The sequence below is a fragment of the Salmo salar genome, chromosome 04 (assembly GCF_965601325.2).
Source record: "Salmo salar chromosome 04, fSalSal1, whole genome shotgun sequence".
NCBI classification, from domain to species: Eukaryota; Metazoa; Chordata; class Actinopteri; order Salmoniformes; family Salmonidae; genus Salmo; species Salmo salar.
The window spans coordinates 85,245,010-85,268,322 of NC_138294.1; the positions used below are offsets into that span (position 1 = coordinate 85,245,010).

At 40.4% G+C, this 23,313-nt stretch overlaps 3 protein-coding genes across 5 annotated transcripts; 1 reads left to right on the forward strand and 2 right to left on the reverse strand.

Moving 5' to 3' along the window:
- lcp2a (lymphocyte cytosolic protein 2a) lies at positions 1-13,019 on the reverse strand. Of its 2 annotated transcripts, none has more exons than XM_014198116.3 (21): positions 12,368-13,019; positions 12,159-12,221; positions 11,869-11,915; positions 11,304-11,369; positions 11,187-11,212; positions 11,037-11,077; positions 10,727-10,925; positions 10,370-10,467; positions 10,198-10,264; positions 7,110-7,187; positions 6,642-6,667; positions 6,348-6,367; positions 4,976-5,095; positions 4,398-4,422; positions 4,237-4,249; positions 4,016-4,106; positions 3,665-3,726; positions 3,433-3,542; positions 2,686-2,760; positions 1,153-1,302; positions 1-809 (listed from the first exon to the last, which is right to left on the reverse strand). In XM_014198116.3, the coding sequence occupies exons 1-21, from the start codon at positions 12,443-12,445 to the stop codon at positions 657-659; spliced, it is 1,608 nt and encodes a 535-aa protein (XP_014053591.1). In that variant the 5' UTR covers positions 12,446-13,019; the 3' UTR covers positions 1-656. The 2 variants fall into 2 exon arrangements, with proteins under 2 accessions (XP_014053591.1, XP_014053590.1); XM_014198115.3 differs by having other exon boundaries at positions 7,110-7,211; positions 12,368-13,017.
- Positions 13,020-15,016: 1,997 nt separating this feature from the next.
- LOC106603900 (putative ammonium transporter 1) lies at positions 15,017-19,672 on the forward strand. Of its 2 annotated transcripts, none has more exons than XM_045717379.2 (10): positions 15,017-15,177; positions 16,438-16,527; positions 17,241-17,462; positions 17,579-17,661; positions 17,759-17,884; positions 17,990-18,214; positions 18,359-18,497; positions 18,589-18,668; positions 18,772-18,898; positions 19,029-19,672. In XM_045717379.2, the coding sequence occupies exons 3-10, from the start codon at positions 17,345-17,347 to the stop codon at positions 19,088-19,090; spliced, it is 960 nt and encodes a 319-aa protein (XP_045573335.1). In that variant the 5' UTR covers positions 15,017-15,177; positions 16,438-16,527; positions 17,241-17,344; the 3' UTR covers positions 19,091-19,672. The 2 variants fall into 2 exon arrangements, with proteins under 2 accessions (XP_045573335.1, XP_014053593.1); XM_014198118.3 differs by lacking the exon at positions 15,017-15,177 and adding an exon at positions 15,189-15,567.
- On the reverse strand, positions 19,276-22,313 carry zmat2 (zinc finger, matrin-type 2). The gene is made up of 6 exons (XM_014198120.3): positions 22,212-22,313; positions 21,573-21,684; positions 21,239-21,362; positions 20,977-21,050; positions 20,307-20,452; positions 19,276-20,124 (listed from the first exon to the last, which is right to left on the reverse strand). Exons 1-6 carry the CDS (start codon positions 22,227-22,229, stop codon positions 19,984-19,986), a joined length of 615 nt encoding a protein of 204 aa, XP_014053595.1. The 5' UTR covers positions 22,230-22,313; the 3' UTR covers positions 19,276-19,983.
- Between the last annotated feature and the right edge of the window lie 1,000 nt (positions 22,314-23,313).

Genomic DNA, 23,313 nt, shown 5'->3' on the forward strand with positions numbered 1-23,313 from the left:
TTTCCAATAAAAAAATGCAAAAGTTTATTTGAAACATAGATAACAGCTATGTTATAGAACATACAGTGTGAGAGATTGAATAATATCGTTTTCATTTAACCATTAAACAATGCAGGAAATTGAAACAAAATCCATATTATAATAGCTCAGCAGTTGTGACTGACTGTCTACGCCACTATTTCCTTACTTGGATAATGTATGCTGCTTCTGATTCATTGCAGAGCTAGCTGCTATTCTAGACCTTTCCATTGCATGTAACTGGGAAATAGACCTTTCCATTGCATGTAACTGGGAAATAACAGACAGCAAACACAAGCATTTACATAACTACTCACATGTACATTTTCAGCTTCTGTGCTTTCAATATTGAAATAAAAAATACACATTGAGACAAAAACTACAAATATTATTGTGTATATGGACTTTTCTTTCTGAGGTCCATACAGTGAACAGGTGACAGAGATGTACCGTACCTACCATCTCCATCCAAGAGTCACTTGTCTTTACATGAAATTACCTTACATGTAAAAGACATTGAACTGCAATTCAAAGGTTGCATAAGTCCTTCCACCCATAATGTTAGTGGCAGTCCTTTAAAACCACTGTGAATCTTGACTATTGCTCCATGTTGTTGTTATCACTCCCCCAGCTGCCTGTTAAAAGGATGGGTAGAGACGTGCTAGTGCTCCGCCTGCTGGGTAGATCAGGGGACACTGGCTCTGCTGTCCTGATCCACGGTTCTTAGCATCAATCAGCAGAAGCGGTTTCTGTCTGTAATGGGCAATGATGTGTGCCACCATCGGAAAGGTCTGGAACATAAAACATGAACCCATACATTAGCAGGGCATCATTGAGCTCATGTCACAACAGAAGTTGAAACATAAAATGTAAGACGGCTTGCTGTACATCTAATTGAATCTCGTAGTTGATGTTTTGGCAATAATTGCTATATAACAAACTTTCAGATTACAGATTCATGGATACAGTTCCCAAAGCTCACTACTTTGTCCTCAGAGTGATTGATAATATAATATTAATTACACATATTACTCTGACTGGTCATAATTAGGGATATGAGTTCATTTCTGACCATGTGACCTGGTCAGGAATAATTGTTGGCCATAGTCAGAATGAATGAGGCAGATAGTGTACCTCTGAGACCTTCAGACCAGTCCCCAGTAGAAAGTCATTCTGTTCACAGCGAATCTGGATGTTGTAAACTTTGTCCTGGTAGAGTACCATGAGTGTATAGGGCTGAATGGACGAACGTTTCGAACTGTCCCGTACCAGAAATGTACCGTCCTAAACAGCAAATGAAACAGAAAAACATTGTACATTATAGTGGTGTTTGTGTTGTATTCTATCACCAAAGAGCACTGGTGAACTATCCATATAAAAAATATATTATACAATTATATTGTCATTTTGGACAGTGCATTCTGAAAGTATTCAGACCCCTTGAGTTTTGTTACGTTACAACCTTATTCTAAAATGTATTAAATAGTTTTCCCCCCTCATCAATCTACACACAATACCCCATAATGACAAAACAAAAACAGGTTTTAGGATTTTTTTTACAAAGAATACCAAAATACAAACTGAAATATCACCATTACATAAGTATTCAGACCCTTTACTTAGTACGTTGTTGAAGCACCTTTGGCAGCGATTACAGCCTCAAGTCTTCTTGGGTATGATGCTACAAGCTTGGCGCACCTGTATTTGGGGAGTTTCTCCCATTCTTCTCTGCAGATTCTCTCAAGCTCTGTCAGGTTGGATGGGGAGTGTCGCTGCACAGCTATTTCTCCAGAGATGATTAATCGGGTTCAAGTCCGGGCTCAGGCTGGGCCACTCAAGGATATTCAGAGATTTGTCCCAAAGTCACTCCTGTGTTGTCTTGGCTGTATGCTTAGGGTGGTTGTCCTGTTGGAAGGTGAACCTTCGCCCCAGTCTGAGGTCTTGAGTGCTCTGGAGCAGGTTTTCATCAAGTATCTCTCTGTACTTCATCAAGTACTTCATCAAGTATTGCTCCGTTCATCTTTCCCTCAACCTGACTAGTCTTCCAGTCCCTGCAGCTGAAAAACTTTTTTGGTACCCTTCCCCAGATCTGTGCCTCAACCCAATCCTGTCTCGGAGCTCTAGGGGCAATTCCTTTGACCTCATGGCTTGGTTTTTGCTCTGATATGCACTGTCAACTGTGGGACCTTATATAGACAGGTGTGTGCCTTTCCAAATCATGTCCAATCAATTAAATTTACCACAGGTGGACTCCAATCAAGTTGTAGAAACATCTCAAGGAGGATCAATGGAAACAAGATGCACCGGAGCTCAATTTCGAGTCTCCTAGCAAAGGGTCTGAATACGTATGTAAATAAGGTATTTCTGTTTAAAAGAAATTATACATTTCTAACAATTTCTAAAAACCTGTTTTCGCTTTGTCATTATGGTGTATTGTGTGTAGATTGATGAGGACAACTTTTTATTGAATCAATTTTAACGTAACAAAATGTGGAAAAAGTCAATGGGTCTGAATACTTTCCAAATGCACTGTATGTGATATTGCATTGTCCCTTCAAAAACCATTGTCACGATTAATCTGTGAGAACAGAGTGTGAATGTCAGTTTGCCTGTTATTACAGTTAACCGGGTGTGTGTGAGTGATATTGGCAGCAGAAGATGTCTCACCATGTTGACCTGTCTGAGACAGCCCTCCGCTTGACCCCGTGTCACCTGGCCAACGTACCACTCAGGGTTCAGGTCCTACATATTCACACAGGAACACAATCACACATCAATCATATGGGATTTGTGACTTTGTGATCTGTTACTAATTTCTGTGATAGGCTTCAGACAACAAAAAAAACAACACATTTAACAAAAATCCTTGGGTTTGCAACATGTTTCCACATTGTTCAATAGAAGTGAGTTGTTAAATGCTCCACATGAGCATTATTTACACATACTGTACTATATGAGGACCTAGTGAAATATTTGATCTATTCAATAAGAGCTGACTAGTCTTAGAGACAAATGGCTCTGCTCAACACAGCTGTTGAGATTAGTGGTTAGCAGCCTGAATGTACAATACTCCCTTAGAATAACAATGCAATGGCGCCACCTACTGAGCTATGCACGTCATTGCATCACTAGACCACGTCCAGCAAACAAGTACGTACGGTCATATTTGAGAACGTCTGTCTGTCTGTCTGTCTGTCTGTCTGTCTGTCTGTCTGTCTGTCTGTCTGTCTGTCTGTCTGTCTGTCTGTCTGTCTGTCTGTCTGTCTGTCTGTCTGTCTGTCTGTCTGTCTGTCTGTCTGTCTGTCTGTCTGTCTGTCTGCCTGCCTGCCTGCCTGCCTGCCTGCCTGCCTGCCTGCCTGCCTGCCTGCCTGCCTGCCTGCCTGCCTGCCTGCCTGTCTGTGTATTGGGGATCACCTGTTCGTCCTCTAGGTCTGCCGGTGGGGGGATAGAAGCTTGCATAGGTGGCGGAGCGGGCATAATGTGTCTGTCTGGCACAATCCTAGAACTGCCCCTCGGTGAGATGGCTTAGAAAGAAACAAAGAAATTAGAATCATACCATTTATCAAAAGGAGAAGTTGTGAGTCATATTTACACACTGTACAGTATATTTTAAGGATGGGTACTGAAGTGAAAACAAAGCACTCACATGCCTGCAGTGCCTGCAGTTTTGAAGGTAGAGATGCAGTTGAAGCGATATTAGGAGGAAAGCTGGAGAAAGATTTTTATTTTTATTTATTATGTTTTTATTTCACCTTTATTTAACCAGGTAGGCTAGTTGAGAACAAGTTCTCATTTGCATCTGCGACCTGGCCAAGATGAAGCAAAGCAGTTCGACACATACAACAACACAGTTACACAGAGATGGAACAACAGTTTGCAGATTACCATTCAAATGTGTGTACCTTTTAATTATATCACCTCCAGCAACGTTCTGTCCTCCATGTAAGCCTAGTAGCCATTTGAATTCCTAACTTTGACAAGACAAAACTGATCTTACCCGTCTGAATGTAAGGCTAGTCCGGGGAGCACTGCTCTAGGGTGCCCTGGCCTGGGAAATGTGTTGGAGTTGTATGGTTTGGGCATGGGCACTAAAAGAGAAATAAACTCATGCAATCACTATGACTGCGTAGTCCTTCAATGTAAAACAGGGTGAAGATGAAGTAGCTACAATGTAAAGTTCCCTTAACAAGTAGAAAAAGGCTTCAGAAAATGTCTTACCATCATCTTGTACCTGTTGATGACATAATATTAAACATCTTATGAGGAGGAACTATAAACTTTTCTCAGTTACGATAAAGACACATTTTGAAAATCCTTATCAGCTACCTACCCCCCCATCATGGTGATGTCACCACGTGTACACCAAAATATACCCGTACCTCATTTCTTGCATCAGGCACATATCTGCAACACAAATGGAAATGACAGTTGAATAAGTTGCTATTATTCACTTGCATATTGCTTCTTAGTGTTGAACTCAATAAGCGAGCACAAAGATTTAGTCAAATCCTGTATGTGCAACAACCAACAAATCAAACAATCGCAGACGGAAGACTGGAAGGGTAATCATAAAACGATACACATCTTGAGATGCAGAGTTCCTTCATTCTACAACAAGTAAAGGTCCTACGAAGCTGTGCTCTGTGGCAGTGATTCACCCCAGCTCAATTAGCTCCCGCTGACTAAACAACCGCAATTCCACTCCGTCACCCCATGTATTTCTGATGGAGTGTACTTCCTTATAAACCGGGTGGTTCGAGCCATGAATGCTGATGACAAAATTACATTGGTAACCAGTTTATAATAGCATTAAGGCACTTCAGGGTTTGTGGTATAGGGCCAAGATACCATGGCTTAACTAACCACTGAATCACAGTGTGTTTATTTAAGGATCAGTTGATGTGAGTCTGGAGCTGTGCCGTATGAAGGATGGAGGGAGGCTAGGTGCACTGCAGACCTGTTGCTGTTCAGCGGGGCTCTGCCGACCGACGAGCTGCTCCTGCTGACACTACTTGACACAGGGAGGGGAGGTTTGGGCATTCTGGGAGGGTCTGGACCCCTCTCTTCTGCCTGAGGCCTGGATATAGGAGCAATGTGAAGTCAGAGGTTCCAAAACTGGACACTGTAGTTAACAATCCAGGAACTTATAGCTTGGTTCATTTCATGTAGAAAAGTTTTTAGAAACTGAATGTATGTACAACAAATGTGGTGTACAGTGACTTCAGAAAGTATTCACACCCCTTGACTTTTCCCACATTTTGTTGTCTTACAGCCTGAATTTAAAATTGATTACATTTAGACAATACCCCATTATGTCAAAGTAGAATTATGTTTTTCCAAAATGTTACAAATTAATAAAAAATGAAAAGCTGAAATGTCTTGAGTCAATAAGTATTCAACCCCTTTGTTATGGCAAGCCTAAATAACTTCAGGAGTAAAAATGTGCTTAACAAGTTACATAACAAGTTGCATGGACAAACTCTGTGTGCAATAATAGTGTTAAGCATAATTCTTGAATAACTACCTAATCTCTGTAACCCACACAAAGAAATTGTCTGTAAGGTACCGCAGTCGAGCAGAACATTTTAAACACAGATCCAATCACAAAGACCAATGAGGTTCTCCTATGCCTCACAATGAAGGGCACCTATTGGTAGATGGGTAAAAATAATAAAAGAGCAGATATTGTATATCCCTTTGAGCATGGTGAAGTTATTAATTAGGCTTTTGTTGGTGTATAAATACTCCCAGTCACTACAAAGAAACAGGTGTCCTTCCTAACTCAGTTGCCGGAGAGGAAGGAAACCGCTCAGGGATTTCACCATGAGGCCAATGGTGACTTTAAAACAGTTACAGAGTTTAATGGCTGTGATAGGAGAAAACTGAGGATGGATCAATAAGATTGTAGTTACTTCACAATACTAACCTAATTGACAGAGTGAAAAGAAGGAAGCCTGTACAGATAAAAAATATTCCAAAACATGCATCCTGTTTACAATAAGCCACTAAAGTAAAACTGCAAAAATGGTGGCAAAGAAATTAACTTCATGTCCTGAATACAAAGCGTTATGTTTAGGGCAAATCCAAAACAACACATCACCGAGTACCACTCTTCATATTTTCAAGCAAGGTAGTGACAATTAAATCCATTTTAATCCCACTTTGTAACACAACACATTTCTGAAAAAGGTCAAAGGGGTGTGAATATACTTATGTGCAGTCACCATTGAAACAGGAAAGGAGGTGCATTGTCAATGACATTATGAAATAGAATAGCGAGAAGTCACGTGATTGGAAAGCAATATAGAACCAAAATAAGAATTCTATACCTCCATGAATGTGGAGCAGGCTGCGTGTGAGAGACAAAACAAACATGTCATACACTTCATTGTGAAATCTTCATCTTTCAAACTATTAGCAAAGAGTCTAGGATGGCCTTTAAACACTCATATGTAGACATTCTTATAGCTATTAGTTATACAGTTATATAGGCCAACTATAACTTCAGCAAGCACATACAAAGATTCATCGGCATATGTTTGTTCACTTGACATTGGGATGAGAAGAACGTTGTTTGGACACAATACAGGACTAATCAGAATATAACCAAAGTTAATTCTCACCCTGTTAGTTGTGTTTAACTTCGTTGCTGTGTGGAATAACAGATCAGGTCAGTACGAGGGCATTAAAAAAAACATGACATTATTGATTTATGGTGATGATAAATCCCTTAAATGTGATTAAGTATGTAAATCTAACATAAATATAAAGCATCCTCTTTATACTAACATTGACACGTACTTATGGAAGAAGAACTGTTACATGACGTATCTGTGGGCAGGCAGGTGTAGGAACAGACAACTGCAGTAGTAAACATTTTCTTGCTAGGTTTAGATTGGTGTGAGACACAGGAGGTTGGTGGCACCTTAATTGAGGAGAACGGGCTCGTGGTAATAATGGGAGTGGAGTCAGTGGAATGGAATCAAATACATCAAACACATGGTTTCCAGGTGATGCCATTCCATTTGCTCCGTTCCAGACATTATTATGAGCCGTCCTCCCCTCAGCAGCCTCCTGTGGTGTGAGAGTACCTGGTATTGGAGATTCATCAAGTCTTGTGCGATCCAGTTTGGTGGGCTTTCTTCTGCGGTCAACTGGTGGAGCAGGGGCTGCATTTGAGGAAGTAGCAGGCACTTTAAAAGACAATATGAAAAGGCAGGGTACAAATCAATACAAGGGAATAAAAAGTGTTCAAATGCTATATTTAAGCAATAAGGCACGAGGAGATGTGGTATATGGCCAATATACCACGGCTAAGAGATGTTATTTTTTTTCTTTTTTGAATATTCAAAACAATATACTTGCAGTGAAGCCTCTCAACAACTACATCATACCAGTCATCCAACAGATTCCCATTCAAAGCAACAGACAGAAGCATCCAGGGACAACGCCCTGGTCAAGGGCACGTTGACCGATCTACCACCAGGCCAAAAAACGTGAACCCGAACACTCCAAGATCCCCCCACAGTTCCCCAATAGCTGTACCTCAACCATTCGAGACCCCTCCCACAGCCCCCCCCCCCCCCCCCCCCAAGAAGAAAAATAAAAAATACAATGAATTCCATTCCCCACCCCCAAGAACCCCCCAATGCACCAACAACCAAGAGAATGAACTCAAGAGAAAAAAGGAAAAGACACAGAAGAAAACAGCAAACAACAATGCAAAAAAATATTTTTGGTTATTTAAAACAAAGGACATCAAAAACAACTAAAATCATAACAGCCATGCAAACTGTATATGTTTGTGTGCATGTCTGGCACTATTACATGTATGTGTGTGTTCTAGTATGTGTTTATTTGAATGCCTCAGGCAAACCAGCATTAGTTGTAAAAACACTGGCAGTTAGTGTCATTCAAATGTACTTTTTATTATGTTTTATTTTTACTTAAAAAAAATTAAAAACGTTTATCTTTGACCATCATTCTATCTCCCACACAGCAACTCCCACTTGTCTCCAATTCCACATATCAACCCTCAGCTTCCCATCTATCTCTGCTGGCCACCCACTTCGGGTTTCTACGCAACACATATGTTTCAACTATGCTGTGATGTTTAACGTACAATTTCAATCTATCTAATCAAATAGAATCCGCAGATTGCGAGTTGAAGATAAATACTTCTACTAAGAGTATTAGTATCTTAGTAATTGACAGACCCTGTCTCTCCAGATCTCCTAACAGTACTATTTCTAGGGTCAATTTTAGATCAATGCTATGCATTTCCAGCCATTCCTGAACATGAGACCAGAACCATGCTACCTGAGGGCAATACCAAAATAAATGGTCTATTGATTCTGTATCCTCACAACAAAATCTGCAGAGCTTCGATGATTTTATGCCCCAAATATTCAACATTTTGTTGGTGGCAAGAATGTTATATAATAATTTTAGCTGAAAAGCACGAAGTCTTGAATCTTGCGTTGTGTTATATATCAACTCATACACCCTGTACCCTGTACCATGGAAACTATTTTGCAATCTGTATGGCACAGTTGTCAACATCCTGGTCCTCAAATGAAACTGGTATACTTTCCTATTTATGCTATTTTTATTCCTCCGCAAGTTTTTATCCTTTATATTGACCAGTTCCCTACCTCCTCCCGCTGCCACCTGCCTCCTCCATTCTTGGGGTAATGCTGTAATCAATTGGTTGTACTCTTGGATTGAGCAGACCTTCCTGTACAATTCTGATAACTCCATGAAGGACATAACTCTACCATTCCAATTTACAATATCAATTAGGAACGAAAGGTATTTTATCAACCAGCACATTTGAGTTCAGCCATAATATTTGTTGTAATATTTGTTCTATCTTTTTAGGGGGATGAAATTGAAATTATAGCCAGCTCTGCAATGCTTGTTTGAAAAGAGAGATACTTTGAAAAAAGTATCATTTTCAATTAATCGAAAATGAGACAGGGCAATCTGCACAAAGGCAAAAAGGCCATTTTTAAACAATGGATGAGCTTTTCTTAGTATTCTACTTGAGAACCATTTAGGGTTCAAATACAACTTGAATGAGTGAAGCTTTTAGAGAGAGGTTTAGTGCTTTTATATTTAATAATCTCAACCCACCCAATTCATATACATTATATAGATAGGCACGTTTTATTTTGTCTGGTTTAGCATCCCAGATAAAGCTAAATATTTTTTGCTCATATGATTTGAAAAATGAATCATCAGGAGTAGGCAGTGCCATAAGTAAGTGAGTAAACTGAGATATGACTAAGGAGTTAATCAGGGCAATTTTTCCATAAATAGACAAGTATTTTTCTCTCCATGGTTGCAGGATCTTGTCTATTTTTACAAGTTTTCTATTGAAATTCATTGTGGAGAGCTTATTTATATCTTTTGTGATATGAATACTGAGTATGTCTACTTCACCATCAGCCCATTTTATAGGTAAACTGCAGGGTAATGTAAAAATTGTGTTTTTTAAAGATCCAATACGTAATATTGTACACTTATCATAATTAGGTTTTAGTCCAGAGAGTACAGAAAAGTTATCTTGATCTTCAATGAGACATTGCAGGGATCTAGCTTGTGGACTTAATATAAAACTTGAGTCATCGGCATACATGGACACCTTTGTTTTTAAGCTTTGGATTTCTAATCCTCTAATGTTGTTATTGGATCTGATTTTATAGCTAGCATTTCAATGGCCATAACGAATAGATATGATGACAGTGGACACCCTTGTGTAACTCCTCTTGACAATTCAAAACTCTCTGAGAAGTAGCCGTTATTTACTATTTTACACCTGGGGTTGCTATACATTATTTTTTACCCATTTTATATGAGAATTACAGAAATTGAAAAAATCCAGGCATTTATAAATAAAATCCAGTCTTACTTTATCAAATGCCTAAGAGATGTTCTTTATTCACGACGCAATGCAGAGTGCCTAGATTTAGCCGTGTTATACCACAAAACCCCAAGATGTCTTATTGCTATTATAAACTGGTTACCAACGTAATTAGAGCAGTAAAAATAAATGTTTTGTCATATCCGTGGTATGCGGTCTGATATACCACGGCTGTCAGCCAATCAGCATTCAGGGCTCGAACCACACAGTTTATAATTATAGTTTGATACTAACATTCCAGGTTGTACACTTACACTTGCCAGGTATTCTGCCAGGGTGCTGGGGAGATTGCTCTCTTCTGGGTGGGGGAGGCTGCAGTAGCTGCAGATACAAGGAATGAAATGTAATGTTGAATGACTGCGTGGAAGGAGGAAGGGAGAGAGTGGAGGAGTGAAAAGGGGGTGTAGTCAGAGGGAACATACTCACACTAGGGTGACTGGCAGAGGGGATTGGAGGACCAGCCCCAGGTCGTTGAGTTGTTGGAGGAGGATGGCTTCTAGCTGTATTGCGGTGCGGTGCACTATCTAAACACAGAGACAGATACAAACAGAAACACACACATACATACATACATACATACATACATACATACATACATACATACATACATACATACATACATACATACATACATACATACATACATATGCACACACACACACAAAATTGTATCAATGTGGGACAAAACAAATGAAAATGTTGTTCAAATTGAAAATCACAACATATATCCTTTGTGAGAGGAGTTGAGCACGGCAAGGCAATGTTGTATTGATGTCTCTGTACCAATATATTCCCCGTCAGCCATGGACTTGGCAGCACGGAGCTGATGGGGAATCTCTTCAGGCGCCTCAGACGGAGGTGACTCATAGCCGTTGTCACTGTCCTCATGTCCAACATCCTCTGTTGGTGACTCGTAATCTCCCCCACTGCCGTCATCTTCCTCAGCATCTGGATTCTCATAGTCTTCGTCACTTCCCTCATCCTGGGAGAGACAGACAACCAAGTTAAATACTGATGAAGAGATAAATCATCTAGGAAGGAACACTTTAACGGAATAAAACAGGAAGGAATGGTATGCCAGATACAGACTTACAAATTCATCCGGTCCCCAGGGCTGATCCTCTTGCGGCATAGCTGTAGTAGGTAGCAGTACAATGGTAAAATTGGCAATTTATCATGGTCCAATTGCTTCTCTGTTGATCATAATAACTTGATCTAAGGTAAAGTCTGAAATAATCCATACCTGGTTCGTATTTTGGTGCTGCAGTTCTGGAGAAAATAGAGAGAAAAATTGTGCTTGGATGTTGTTTTGAATTAAATGACTCTAGTTGAATAGCTAAGAATGGTAATAAGTGCACACCTTTTAGTAAAGAATCTCCTTTTTTCTTCTTTCCTGTTGATTTCACTGCAGATTTTGGAGATGAGTCTGCAGAAAGAACATACAACATTGTGGCAGTAAATACTGCTACCATATTTTGGGGCAAACAGTGCTTCCATCTTTTGTCACATAGTCGTGTAGCGACACAGTCAATAACTGCCTTATAGTTATGTTCTAAGCATGTGTCGTGTCTTCAATATTGTGAGCAGTGATTGGTGAGTTCTATTTGAGTCTGCCACTGTGACAGGATGTGGTATCTGAAGTATATTTAAGTTTCAATTTCAGTCTTTGTCTCCACATCTTCTTCTCTAAAATATGGCACCCTAGTACACTCCTCCCTCTCTGTCTATCTCTCAGGTTCTTCATGGTCTCTCTGCTTACTCAGTTTCCTGCCCTAAAACACTAATGTAGCTCCATTTTCTTGCTGTTGAATAGTTTCCTTTCCCTGTGCAATTATCATACTTCCCAACGTATTCATAGTTTAATGTAATTGTTGTAATGTTCAGTTTTCTTAAAATAATGAAAGAGGAAGTAATTCATTACTTACGGCGCATGGATTTTGGGGAATTTCTGATGGTCATTTTCAGTCATGTTCTACAAAATGATAGATTAAGTATTTCCATCAAGTGATACATTACATGACAGTCAAAGCATTGTTTGAATATGAAATCCCTGATAAAAGATGCATAATTATACAAGGAACACATGGGAAAGGGGAAGAATTTTTTTTAAATGAAATGTATGCATTCACTACTGTAAGTCGCTCTGGATAAGAGCGTCTGCTAAATGACTAAAATGTAAATGTAAATGTATACACATCTGCTTCATATCACTTACCAAGAACCTTTGTCCATTTATGCTACATTTCATAATGACTTTATCGCAGCCACTTAAATTCAACTGTAAATGCATAAAACAAATGAATTAATATGGATCCTGGGAAACAGCTTTGAATATGATGTTGTAAGACAGAGAACTAAGGAAAAATGTTACAGGTTGTGAACTGTCAGCAAAAGGTTCAATAATTGATCCTGAAAATGACTTACCTTCTTCATGTAGTCTGCCAATTGGTGTGGATTCCAGTCCATTACCACTGACTTGGATGGCACTCGGTCAAAACTCATTGTTCCCTTCTCTTCTTCTGGATATAAATGAAATACAAAATCCTTTGAAAGACAATTGGCTGCAACACCTCCTCTGTTACGGTGCAGTCATATCCACAGCCATGTTCGACTTCGAGGCCTGTCAGAAAATGGCTCCTTGTATCTTGCTGCTACGCCCTTGGCAATGCTCTGTCTGGCCCTTTGTCGAGGAAGTTTGCAGTCTGACCAGTATTCAGAGGAATAAAATAGGAAGATATTACTCTTTCACCACAGAAAAGCAGCACGACACCCACCACAAGTGCAATCTGAGGACTACAGAAAGGAAAAAAAAGCGACTATTTTGTCTCCTTCCTCTTCTGTGAAATCATGTTGGGTGTGTCAATTGTCTGGTAAGTGATGAAATCCATTCACCAAGAGTTATGTATGATCTGAAGTCCAGACAAGAGCAACACAAACATTTAAATGTCAATATCTTAAATGGTAGGCTAGTCAGTTATCCGAGAGCTCTGAGAAAAGAAAGAAAGAAAGAAAGCAAACTTCCTCATGAGTTTCCTGTTGACGATGACAGTGGGGGCAATAGCAAAGAGAAGTTATAGCCCCTTCTAAGAACTGCAGTTAACATAGAAGTATAACACTATACACAATAAACCTAATGACACACACACACACACACACACACACACACACACACACACACACACACACACACACACACACACACACACACACACACACGCACACACACACACACACACACACACACACACACACACACACACACACACACACACGCACACACACAAATCACAAAACAAACCTTTTGTTGTTATTATTTTATTTATTTATTTATTATTACTTAAGTGTCACATATTTCATAAGTTTAGATGGGGAACAGTACACAGAAACTTTTGAGGGCCACACATTTAAAATGTCAGTTATTCTAAAATAATGATTTATGCATGACATATTTATATTCAGAATGAATCTTATTTGCTTTTATTTGAACCATAAAATGAACACACATTTAATGTTATCTGACAAAGGTTTGGACAACAACGGCAACTTATTTAACATTAATGACTTGAGACTTCAGCAAGGTTACTAAGTTGTAAAAGAAAAGAATCCAAGACTAAGGCCAGTAGTGATGGGCATTCGGCTCTTAATTATTTATTTTTTTAAAGTATTTTTTTTCAATTCAAACAGTTTGCGATAGTTTGACTATGATTGGTGTAAAAACAATTCTAATTAAATTATTAAATGAAATCATACTCTACCTTAACCACAATGTATTTTAAAATGCATTGGTTTGTTATGAAAAATAATGCTATTAAACATTTGCATTTAAAGTATAACTTTTTAATGTATATAAACAAAGTCCATATAAATAACCGTTCAAAACGAATACAATCTGAACAACATAATAATAGAATATTGCACCATATCAAAGAAAAATAAATAACAATGTACAAAACTGCAGCATCCCACTTAAAACATTAAACTGGTCCCTCTTTTCTCTCTCTTCTTTATTGCCATGTTATAACCAGCAGCACACGGCAATGCTGACCATATTTAGTTTTTATGAGACATTTGCATTCAGAAACGCAAGCTGCCTCAATTTCGAGGGGCTGATGCGGTTTCTTCTCCCAGTAATTATTTGTCCCGTTTTTGAGAAGACCCTCTCAGAGGGAACGGATGTGGCCACTATGCAGAGTCTCTCTGTCATAACTTTAGTAAGCCATGGGTAGACAGAGGCCATGTTCTTCCACCAGCTCAGAGGATCTGCAGATCTTTGGAGGAGGGGCTCCTCCAAGTAGGATCGGACCTCCCTTATGGCATCTGCTGAGGGATTCCTTCACGCTGCATCCCCAGTTGTTCTCTCGTCAAACAGCATCCAAACAGCAGACGTTTGTGGCACTACTGCTGGTGCTTCTGCTCCATCTGATCCCTCTTCTTCCTGTTGCCCTGGAGCCTGAGCCAGATGACTGCTGGGGCTGTCCCTCCCTGCTGCTGAAGTTATTCTTTGAAGAGCCTCATCAATCGCTCTGGCATCACTGAAGGCTAACTTCTTAAACCTGGGGTCAAGTGAAGCGGTTTCTGATAGCACGTGATTATATTCCATTCTGTGGAACTTTCTGTCCATTGATGAACATAGGGTGTCCATCAACTCTGTCACATGTCCTGTGGTTACATTTGCTTCTCTCTGGTGTGACTGTGAGTGAGTTGGCTCGGCCCTCCCTCACGCATCTTTGGTTCATTGGTTGACACTGTGTGTCTGATTGACAGGAACAACAGGTGAGGCTGTTAGTCTGAGCAGACAGTCAACAGTCAGAACGAATGTGTGTGCTCTTGAGCATTTAGGCCTATATGATATATATATATATTTTTTTCGCTCTTTGAATTAGTTAATTCTATTCATTTAAATATTGTGATTATTCATATCTTAATTTTTTTAATATTTTTTTTATAAATAGATTCTTCCCTGTGGCTCAGTTGGTAGAGCATGGTGTTTGCATCGCCAGCATGGTGTGTGCAACGCCAGGGTTGTGGGTTCGATTCCCACGGGGGCCAGTACAAAAAAAAAAATGTATGAAATGTATTCACTACTGTAAGTCGCTCTGGATAAGAGCGTCTGCTAAATGACTAAAATGTAAATATAAATGTTCACCTACAAGAGCCGACTCGTTCGGAACGACCCATCACACAGGCATTCCGCGCTCTCTTCCCCATAGGTTTATTATTAGCTAATCACACAGGTAAGGATATTTGACGTAATAGAAGCACCCGAATGCGAGTTCGGAAAAAAAATGCAAACGTATACTTTGCTAGCTAGCTAATTATCTTCAACCTAGCCTGGATATATGTATGTATCGTGTCTGCCTCCATCACGATCAGTCACTTGCGAGCCTGATACCGTGAACCACACATAGCTAATGTGCTTATAGGTGTATCATTAGCTAGGCTACTTGTTTTGCCATTGCATAGTTAGCTAACGGCTGCGCTAACGAACCAGATTGCAAGCTAGTAGCTAGCTATTTATGCTACCAGCTACAGCTGGCTAGCTGTACAGTTTTTTGACATGGCTTTCCCCGATTCAATAGCTGTCCATGATGCGTTCATCCTCCTCTGCAGCTTCTTTGCATTGTGTGAGTATTGTTCATGAATCTGGCTGCCTGACAGACAAGCTCGGTAATGTAACGTTAGCTAGCTAGCTAGCTAGAGTAGTAAAGTAAGATCTTACTGTTATCTCGTCTTAGTTCCGTGGTTGCCATGGCGCCGTGAGGAAGCTTTGGCAGAGAACTCTGTAAATGTAGTTATTTTTGTTATTTTAAGTATTTTAAAAATATTTTTTGGGGGAGGGGGGTTGATAACCTGTTGAAGGTTGGCCTAAAACATATGTTGGTGACTCATGGAGTTGCAGGACTGACGATGGCAAGTATGTTTACTTGTCTTGGCTAACTATAGCTAGCTGGCTAATTTAATTTGAAAAATGCATCCAACACCTGATCAACACAGCACCGGCTTTTTATTACACCTTCCCCTGTTTCTGGAAGGACGTGGACTGTGGGAGTGGATTACAGAGGCTCGCCTCATAGGATAACTGCCAAGGTGTGGTGGTCTCTCAGGCTCTTATAGCTGCCGAAGGATGACCCAGGTGGGTGTTACACTTTCGGTGGTGGATGATCCAGCCTATACAGAGCCGTAACTGTGAACTTCAGCGACAGAAGTGCCTGATGAAAAGCTCCGGGCCTGTCTGACTGATGTTTCTCCCTCCCTGGCTGTACCATTGATGCCACCACCACTCAAGCTACTCCTTTATTGAACGGGATCATCATCGATCTGTGGAAGACCATCTCCAATGAACTGCCAGCTGCCTGAATTGTTTTGTTTAAAAAAAAAATTAAAGCGACTTAGAGATTCTGTATGAAAAGCTCTAACTATATAAAGCAAATATATTATTATTTGATGATAAAAAAAAATGTATTCTAACTTTACTTTCAACTTTGATTGCACAGGCCTCAAGTTTGGGTTTGCGTTTGTGGAGGCAGGCAAAACCGATCCAAAGAACGTCTCCAATGTCATCTTTAAAAATGTAGCAGACACATGTAAGTTTACATTTTTTGGTCGTTTTTTTTGCCCAGTTTGAAGATAATCTAGGAGATTATAAAAATATACATTTCATGAGATGTAAACACATGCCAAATTGTTAGAATTGATCAAATTGAACTTGTTCACCCAATGCTGTTTGATGGAAGTGTAATTTCTTACCGGTTTGCTTTTATTCGAGCTGCACAACTACAGTTGTAAAAAAAAATTGGGCAACTGCGCTTTTTGGATATCAAAATGATAACTTTGAAGGAGAGCATTGTGTGAGTGTTTAATCTGTGAAGAATCAGGAATCACATCTTAAATATACTTTTTAAATGTGACTAGAATGAGATGAGGCTGTATTCTCAGGATACTTACTGTAGCTGTCACATGCTTACAGGCCTCCACCAACACCAACCCATAAACAAGTTGCAAGCTTTATGCTTGCATGTTAGTGCAAGAAGTGGCAATAGCATGCATGCTGCTTGTTGTTTCGATAGCACAGTTTCCACTTCCTGGTGACTGATGTGGCAGGGTAGGAGTTTGAACTATAGGCCTACAGGTCAAAGAAGGAGATGAGTAGGTGGCTGTTTAGTTCATGAAGATCTTTAATCTGCTGGAAAAAAGTATTCATGTTCTTATGCAATGCAACCGACTTAACAAACGGCCTAATGGGTAAACCTAAGTTCACTACTTATTTTAACCCATTCCATCCCTTGTTTGTTTTCAGTTGTCACCTTGCTGGCTTTCTTTCTCCATGGCTATGCGTTTGCCTTTGGGGAGCACAACGCTGTTATTGGAACCCAATTCTTCCTCACACTGAACAAGACAAACATGGTAAACTTCTTCTTCAACTATGTTCGCTGTGCTGTGGCCACTACTCTGGCACTAGGGGCTGCCAACGAGAGGACAGAACCAATCGGCTACCTCATATCCGCATATGTTTTCTCAGGTATTCTCACACACTGATTCTAAAACCACAGTTTTTGGGCCACTTTCCCTTCACTCAATACTTTTAAGGTGAGGTTTGTTATATTGCTTGTGTTCTGAGTCTCTCTGTTTCCTCAGGAATAATCTACCCTCTGGCTTGTCACTGGGTCTGGGACCAGCAAGGCATCTTCAGTCCAACCTCCACCTCCTACCCATCACAGGTGTGAACCAGTCACATCACATACCATAATCAAATTCAGGATTTAACTATGCATTACAAGCAGAGAGATTCTCGTATTGACCCACATTTCCGTTCAGGACTATGCAGGCAGCGGTGTGATCTTCTTGCTGGGTGGTGCAGCGGCAGCTGTCTCACTGCGGGTTATAGGATCACGGGCTGGACGCTGGAGTCCCCATTTCAAACGGACAGAGCACAGCCAGCCTGTAAGTCATGGATACAAGTGCAAAGGCCATCTGAAGACTACACAAGTAGATGCATTCTTCTGCATCCACCAACTCCTTGTCTCCCTTGTGTATGACTGTTCTTAGATGGTGGTGCTGGGAGGATGCCTTCAAATGCTGGGCTTCTTGGGCCTGGTGATAGGCACTCACCCCCGTGTGTTGGATGCTGATGAGGGCCTGTTACTGGGGCTAGGCACTGTAAACCTGCTGCATGCTGCTACAAGCGGAGGACTCTACGGACTAATGATCCAACGCATCGATAAGAACTACTATGATCTCGACAGCATGCTCTCTGGGGCCATTGCTGGCATGGTAACACACGTCGGGGTTTGGGAGTTGTTGGTCTGTTGTGACTGCACATCATCTATGGGGCTTGTGTTGACCTGTGCATAATCAATAACTAAGCATTTGTTTTTACGCTGAGCTCAGAGTCCGGTCTTTCTGTGGTGTTTACAGGTGGCAGTGTGTGCAGGAGTAGACACCTACATGCCTGGTGTGGCAGTCATGTGTGGGGCCACTGGATCTCTCCTCTTTATTGGCTTTCGCCGCTTCCTCTGTGCTGTGAAGCTGGATGACCCCCTTAACATCGTCTCTGGTTAGAATCATATTTCTGACTGAAATACAACAAAATTGCCTCCCATCCCCAAAACCCACATGATCATAATGCGTCTCACTTTCTCTGTCAGGGTACTTAATTCCAGGGGCCTGGGGCTTGATGCTTGCTGGTTTATTCTCTGATCATGGGGCTCTTGGAGGACATATCCAGGTGAGGAATAAAACAGACCACCCTGGAGTTACCTCTGCTGCATAATTGCTGTAGTGCACAACATTTATGGAGTTGGTTGTTCTCCTTTTGTTATTATTTCCAGGTGTTGGGGAACAATTGCATTGTGGCACTGGTGTTATTCTTCTGGGCAGTGGCTATTATGTACCCTCTTCTCTCCATACTCATGTGTTTTGGAGTGCTGCGAGTCCCCCGCTTCATGGAGAAACAAGGTGCGATAATACCCTTGCTCTGCAGTCATTTCAGCACTGGAAGCTAAGAGGAATGGTACATTTGGTATGCATAATGATGCATTATTCCAGAGATAATGTAAGATCTCTCTCCCTGGTGTGTCTTTTACAGGAATAGACAAAATCAGACACACGCTAAGGCACCCTCACGGCACCAGGAAGTCACTGAACTAACCCCAGACAGAAACATCAATCCAGAGGCAATGAAGTTAAACCTGGGAATCATTTTGGAATTTTTTTTTCCTAAACAATTTCTTAATGCATAACTAAAACATTTGTTAGCAAGCATATATGTTCCAGAGTAATCCTCTTTTGTTTGCACCATAGTTTCATATTGAGAAGGATGGCAGTACAAAATATTTACAAAGTCAAACAATTTATTGTATGAATCACAGATGTCTTGAGTAAGGCAAACACTACTACACACAATTGCCCCATGTTTCTAGGTGTAATTTACTAGGGAAGCATTTAGTTACGAGGTTGTTATTTGGGGGCCGAACAGTTGAAAAGGCAAATAAAATTAAATGCACTGTCCAATAACTGACATCTTTGAGTAGATAAACATCCACTATATTTGCGTGAAAAAACAGGTAGTGCAACTAGTGGAATGTAGGCAAATGAACACACAAAATAATCTTCAAGGTCAATGGGAACCTGTTGTAAGTTATGATTATTCTTCTTTTTTTTTTTAAAACATCTGTGGACATTTACCCTAAATTCAGATATAAAAGTCCCAATAAATTACTAATTGTATTACTATCAACCACAAACCTAGCAGTTTCAGGGACTCCTCAGACTATGTACAGCATGCGTTTAGTTTTTTGGGGAGGCTGGTTTGGGAATAGAATGGGGGGGGGGGGGGGGGGATATGATGAGTCATAGGATACCAACCTGGTGGCAGAACGGTTTGCTCTATAGCCAACCCTTTTGTTGTGCTCATGACAACAAGTAGCTAGCTTAAGCACATCTGGGAACAGGCTGATAGAATACTACAGACAGCAAAGTTTACTTTGATCAGCCAAAAGGGAAAGGTTGTAGAGTGTAAAGAAATGTGTAAAGTCTTTAGGTCATTTGCCTTTCTTTGAGGAACCAAACCCCGAGAATCCCATCACAGCAGCCATTTCATCATCCTCCTCAAAAAGATCCTCCTCAGCTTTACGCTTCTTTTCCTTCTGCTTCTCCTTCTTGTAAGCCTTTGCTTTCTCCTCCTTGGAAAAGTGACAGGGATACATGCTTTCACAATTTGTTTTAACATGGCTTAATGGTCATTATACTAACATGTTAGACATACCAGCAATGGCATTTATTTCCTGACCTGAACTAATAATACACATTACATCCATTTGGACTGACAGAGTAAGATTGACATTATTCTAGCCCCATCACTTACCTCTTCTCGAAGCTCTTTCATGCGCTCTTCAAAATCATATTCTGTCTGCTTCTCCTCAATCTTCTTCTTGTTAACTTCAAATCGTTTCTTCACCTGGTCCAATGAGGATCGCTCTACGCGCATGGACATTCCCAGATTCCTCTGGTCTGTGAGGAGAAAGTAGATGAGAAAACAGATTACCAATTTAGCCATCTATGCTGCACTTGACATTTTTTGGGGGTATTTTACACCCTTTTCCGATCTTGTCTCGTCGCTGCAACTCCCCAACGGGCTCGGGAGGCAAAGGTTGAGTCATGCATCCTGTGAAACATGACCCGTCAAACCGAGCTTCTTAACACCCGCACGCACCAATGTGTCAGAGGAAACACCGTTTACCTGACAACCGAGGTCAGCCTGCAGGCGCCAGGCCCGCCACAAGGAGTCGCTAGACCGCGATGAGTCAAGTAAAGCACCACCCCAGCCAAACCATCCCCTAACCCGGACGACGCTGGGCTAATTGTGCACTGCCTTATGGGACTCCAGATCACGGCCGGTTATGATACAGCCCAGGATCAAACCCGGGTCTGTAGTGACACCTCTAGCACGCCGATGCAGTCCCTTAGACCGCTGCGCCGCTCGGCAGGCCATACACTGCACTTCTAACGTAGATGACAATGTTGTGCATACTCACGTTTCTTTCCATTGATGTGGTCCAAGAAGTTGATGGAATCCTTCACAACACAATCACACACATTGCAGTAGTACCTGAACATTAGATAGAAGAGGTTAGCACTCAATGCCTTTATCAGACACCTGTATCACTTGTCAAAAAGACAATGACATCAATTAGGGCTAATCTGTACCCATAAATAACAATGCATACAGCTCTTAGATAAGGGAGTGACAATACAGTAACTTCATTTCAGGAGCATATTTGGATGCCAGCCTCTTACCCGCCCATCTCAGCCTGTGGTGTGGTCTTGGTGATAACAATGGTTTTACCCAGCTTGGACTCGAGGTCCACCTTGTAGTCCCTGTGTCGCAGGAGCTCCCGCTTGACTGGGGGCGCTGGCTTGCCTGAGAGAAGGGGGCATGATAATTATGTATATGTTCAAGGTGTGTTTGTTCTCTATTCATTTCTCACAGGAATTCATCGATTCATGGGGATCAATTTCAGTTTGAAGTTTTCACTTAGAATTTTGCCTCCATAGTTCGACGGTTTAGGTAGAAACACTTAATCTATTATTAACTCCCATGTGTTAATTACAGGGACGAATGGATAATTACCATCTTTTTTGTCCCGTTCCTCATCGAGACGTTTTTGAGCCAGTTGTTCATACTCATCTTTGTCCCACTTTCGTCGAAAATCATTCTTGCTGCTATTACCTCCACCACTGGACTTTAGCAACAAAACAAAAAAAAGGGGGGGAAAAGTTAGTTTAAGAAATGCATGATGACAGTGCATTTCAACACAGAACAATTTCTTCAAGCACAATTACTTATAGTTTTTACTTCCTACCTATAGTTCTCAAACCTCCTGGGGACCAACAACCGTACCTTGTATTTGATCTATTCCGGAGCTAGCAAATCTGATTCAAATTGTAAACTAATTATCAAGCCCTTGACTAAGTGTATCAGGTGAACTAGTTCAGGCCTACAACAAAATTGTGAAACATCTGGGGGGGGGGGGGGTCCAGAGGAGAGTTTTGAGAACCAATGAGTTAGACAAACAAACAGCCATTGGTAACAGTCACAAGCTTTACTAGTTAGCACGGCTAGCTTACGTCCATAATGGCTGGTGATTTTACAAAGTTAGAATTTATCGCATGCGTTCTACTCACACGAATTATGACATACAAAAGTCGTGTTGATTTCACTCTAAAACCTTAAGGATTAATTAGCCTCGCGAAATTAGACGATACATACCCCACTGCCGGACGCCATTTTGTTTGTAACAACGTTATGGAATACGTCACTGTCGCAATATTTGGGGGACGTAAAGTATATTGTCGTTTTTATGTCGTACGCCTTGTTTTAATTAGGAAAAATAAATAGCCTATTCATATCAAGTCATAGATTCGTCATATAATGGGATTTCTAAACAAAAACTGACACCTTTCTTAGAATGTTTTATGAAATGGAAAAATCGAATGCATTGCATTATGGTAAACAATCATATTCATCATTATTATCTACTGTACATCAGATAAGATTAGCTAGCTATTAAATGAATTACTTTAAGCGTACTGGGATGCCGGACCAAAGTCACTAGTTAGCCTACCACAGCCACAAAGTAAAAATAGGCTATATCGTCAAATTTAATGAATTTAGTTGTGAGGTTGTCATTTGGGGGCCCAGTTTAAGTTTAGGGTTAGGCATAAGGTCTTAATTTAAGTTTATCGTTAGGCATAAAATTAGCAGATTTTAAGAAGATAGGGTAACATGGGGTAAGAGCCCCCCCAATGCCTAATAGTTGAAACAAAAAAGCTAAGTTTTAAGAAACATTTTTGGCCATGTTTAGGGTAGCAAACTATAGAGGAAAATAAATGCCTACAGTTTAAATGTTAACATTTATTTTTTAGGAAAGGGGCAGCTAATAGAAGATTAGGGTTTCACAGAAGTGTCCCTATTTTTTTGGAAAAAATACAAATTTACCTATTTCGCACATACATTATCTTTATTCTTTAACCTTACACTCCATTATGTACAGTTAAACTAAACTCATCATCATTTGAATAAGGCAAGATTTTATATCCCAGCAGTCTTTAAAATGAATTCAAGAGCAAACGGTTTTCAATAGTTTGTAATATTGATCTTTTTCATTGGAATATAACTGATTAAATGTTGATTAAACACACACACACACATTAAGCATTTCATAACAATAACTTATTAACACAATGGCATTTTCCCAGATTTTTTTTATTGACACAAAGGTCACAAATGAATCCCACCCCAGTTAAATTTGAGCATAGCTCTTGAGCCCACCTCTGACACTGCTGGCACCGTATCCAGTCCCCACTGGTAA

Coding starts and splice junctions, on each gene's coding strand:
- LOC106603900 (XM_014198118.3), top strand. CDS start 15,501: ATGGCTTTCCCCGATTCAATAGCTGTCCATGATGCGTTCATCCTCCTC. Junction 15,568..16,437: donor CTGCAGCTTCTTTGCATTGT/GTGAGTATTGTT, acceptor TTGATTGCACAG/GCCTCAAGTTTGGGTTTGCG. Junction 18,215..18,358: donor CTGGGGCCATTGCTGGCATG/GTAACACACGTC, acceptor TGGTGTTTACAG/GTGGCAGTGTGTGCAGGAGT.
- lcp2a (XM_014198115.3), bottom strand. CDS start 12,445: ATGAGTTTTGACCGAGTGCCATCCAAGTCAGTGGTAATGGACTGGAAT. Junction 11,916..12,158: donor TAAATGGACAAAGGTTCTTG/GTAAGTGATATG, acceptor ATCATTTTGTAG/AACATGACTGAAAATGACCA. Junction 11,078..11,186: donor AGCACCAAAATACGAACCAG/GTATGGATTATT, acceptor TACCTACTACAG/CTATGCCGCAAGAGGATCAG.
- zmat2 (XM_014198120.3), bottom strand. Junction 21,051..21,238: donor CCACAGGCTGAGATGGGCGG/GTAAGAGGCTGG, acceptor TCTAATGTTCAG/GTACTACTGCAATGTGTGTG. Junction 20,125..20,306: donor TGAAAGAGCTTCGAGAAGAG/GTAAGTGATGGG, acceptor CACTTTTCCAAG/GAGGAGAAAGCAAAGGCTTA.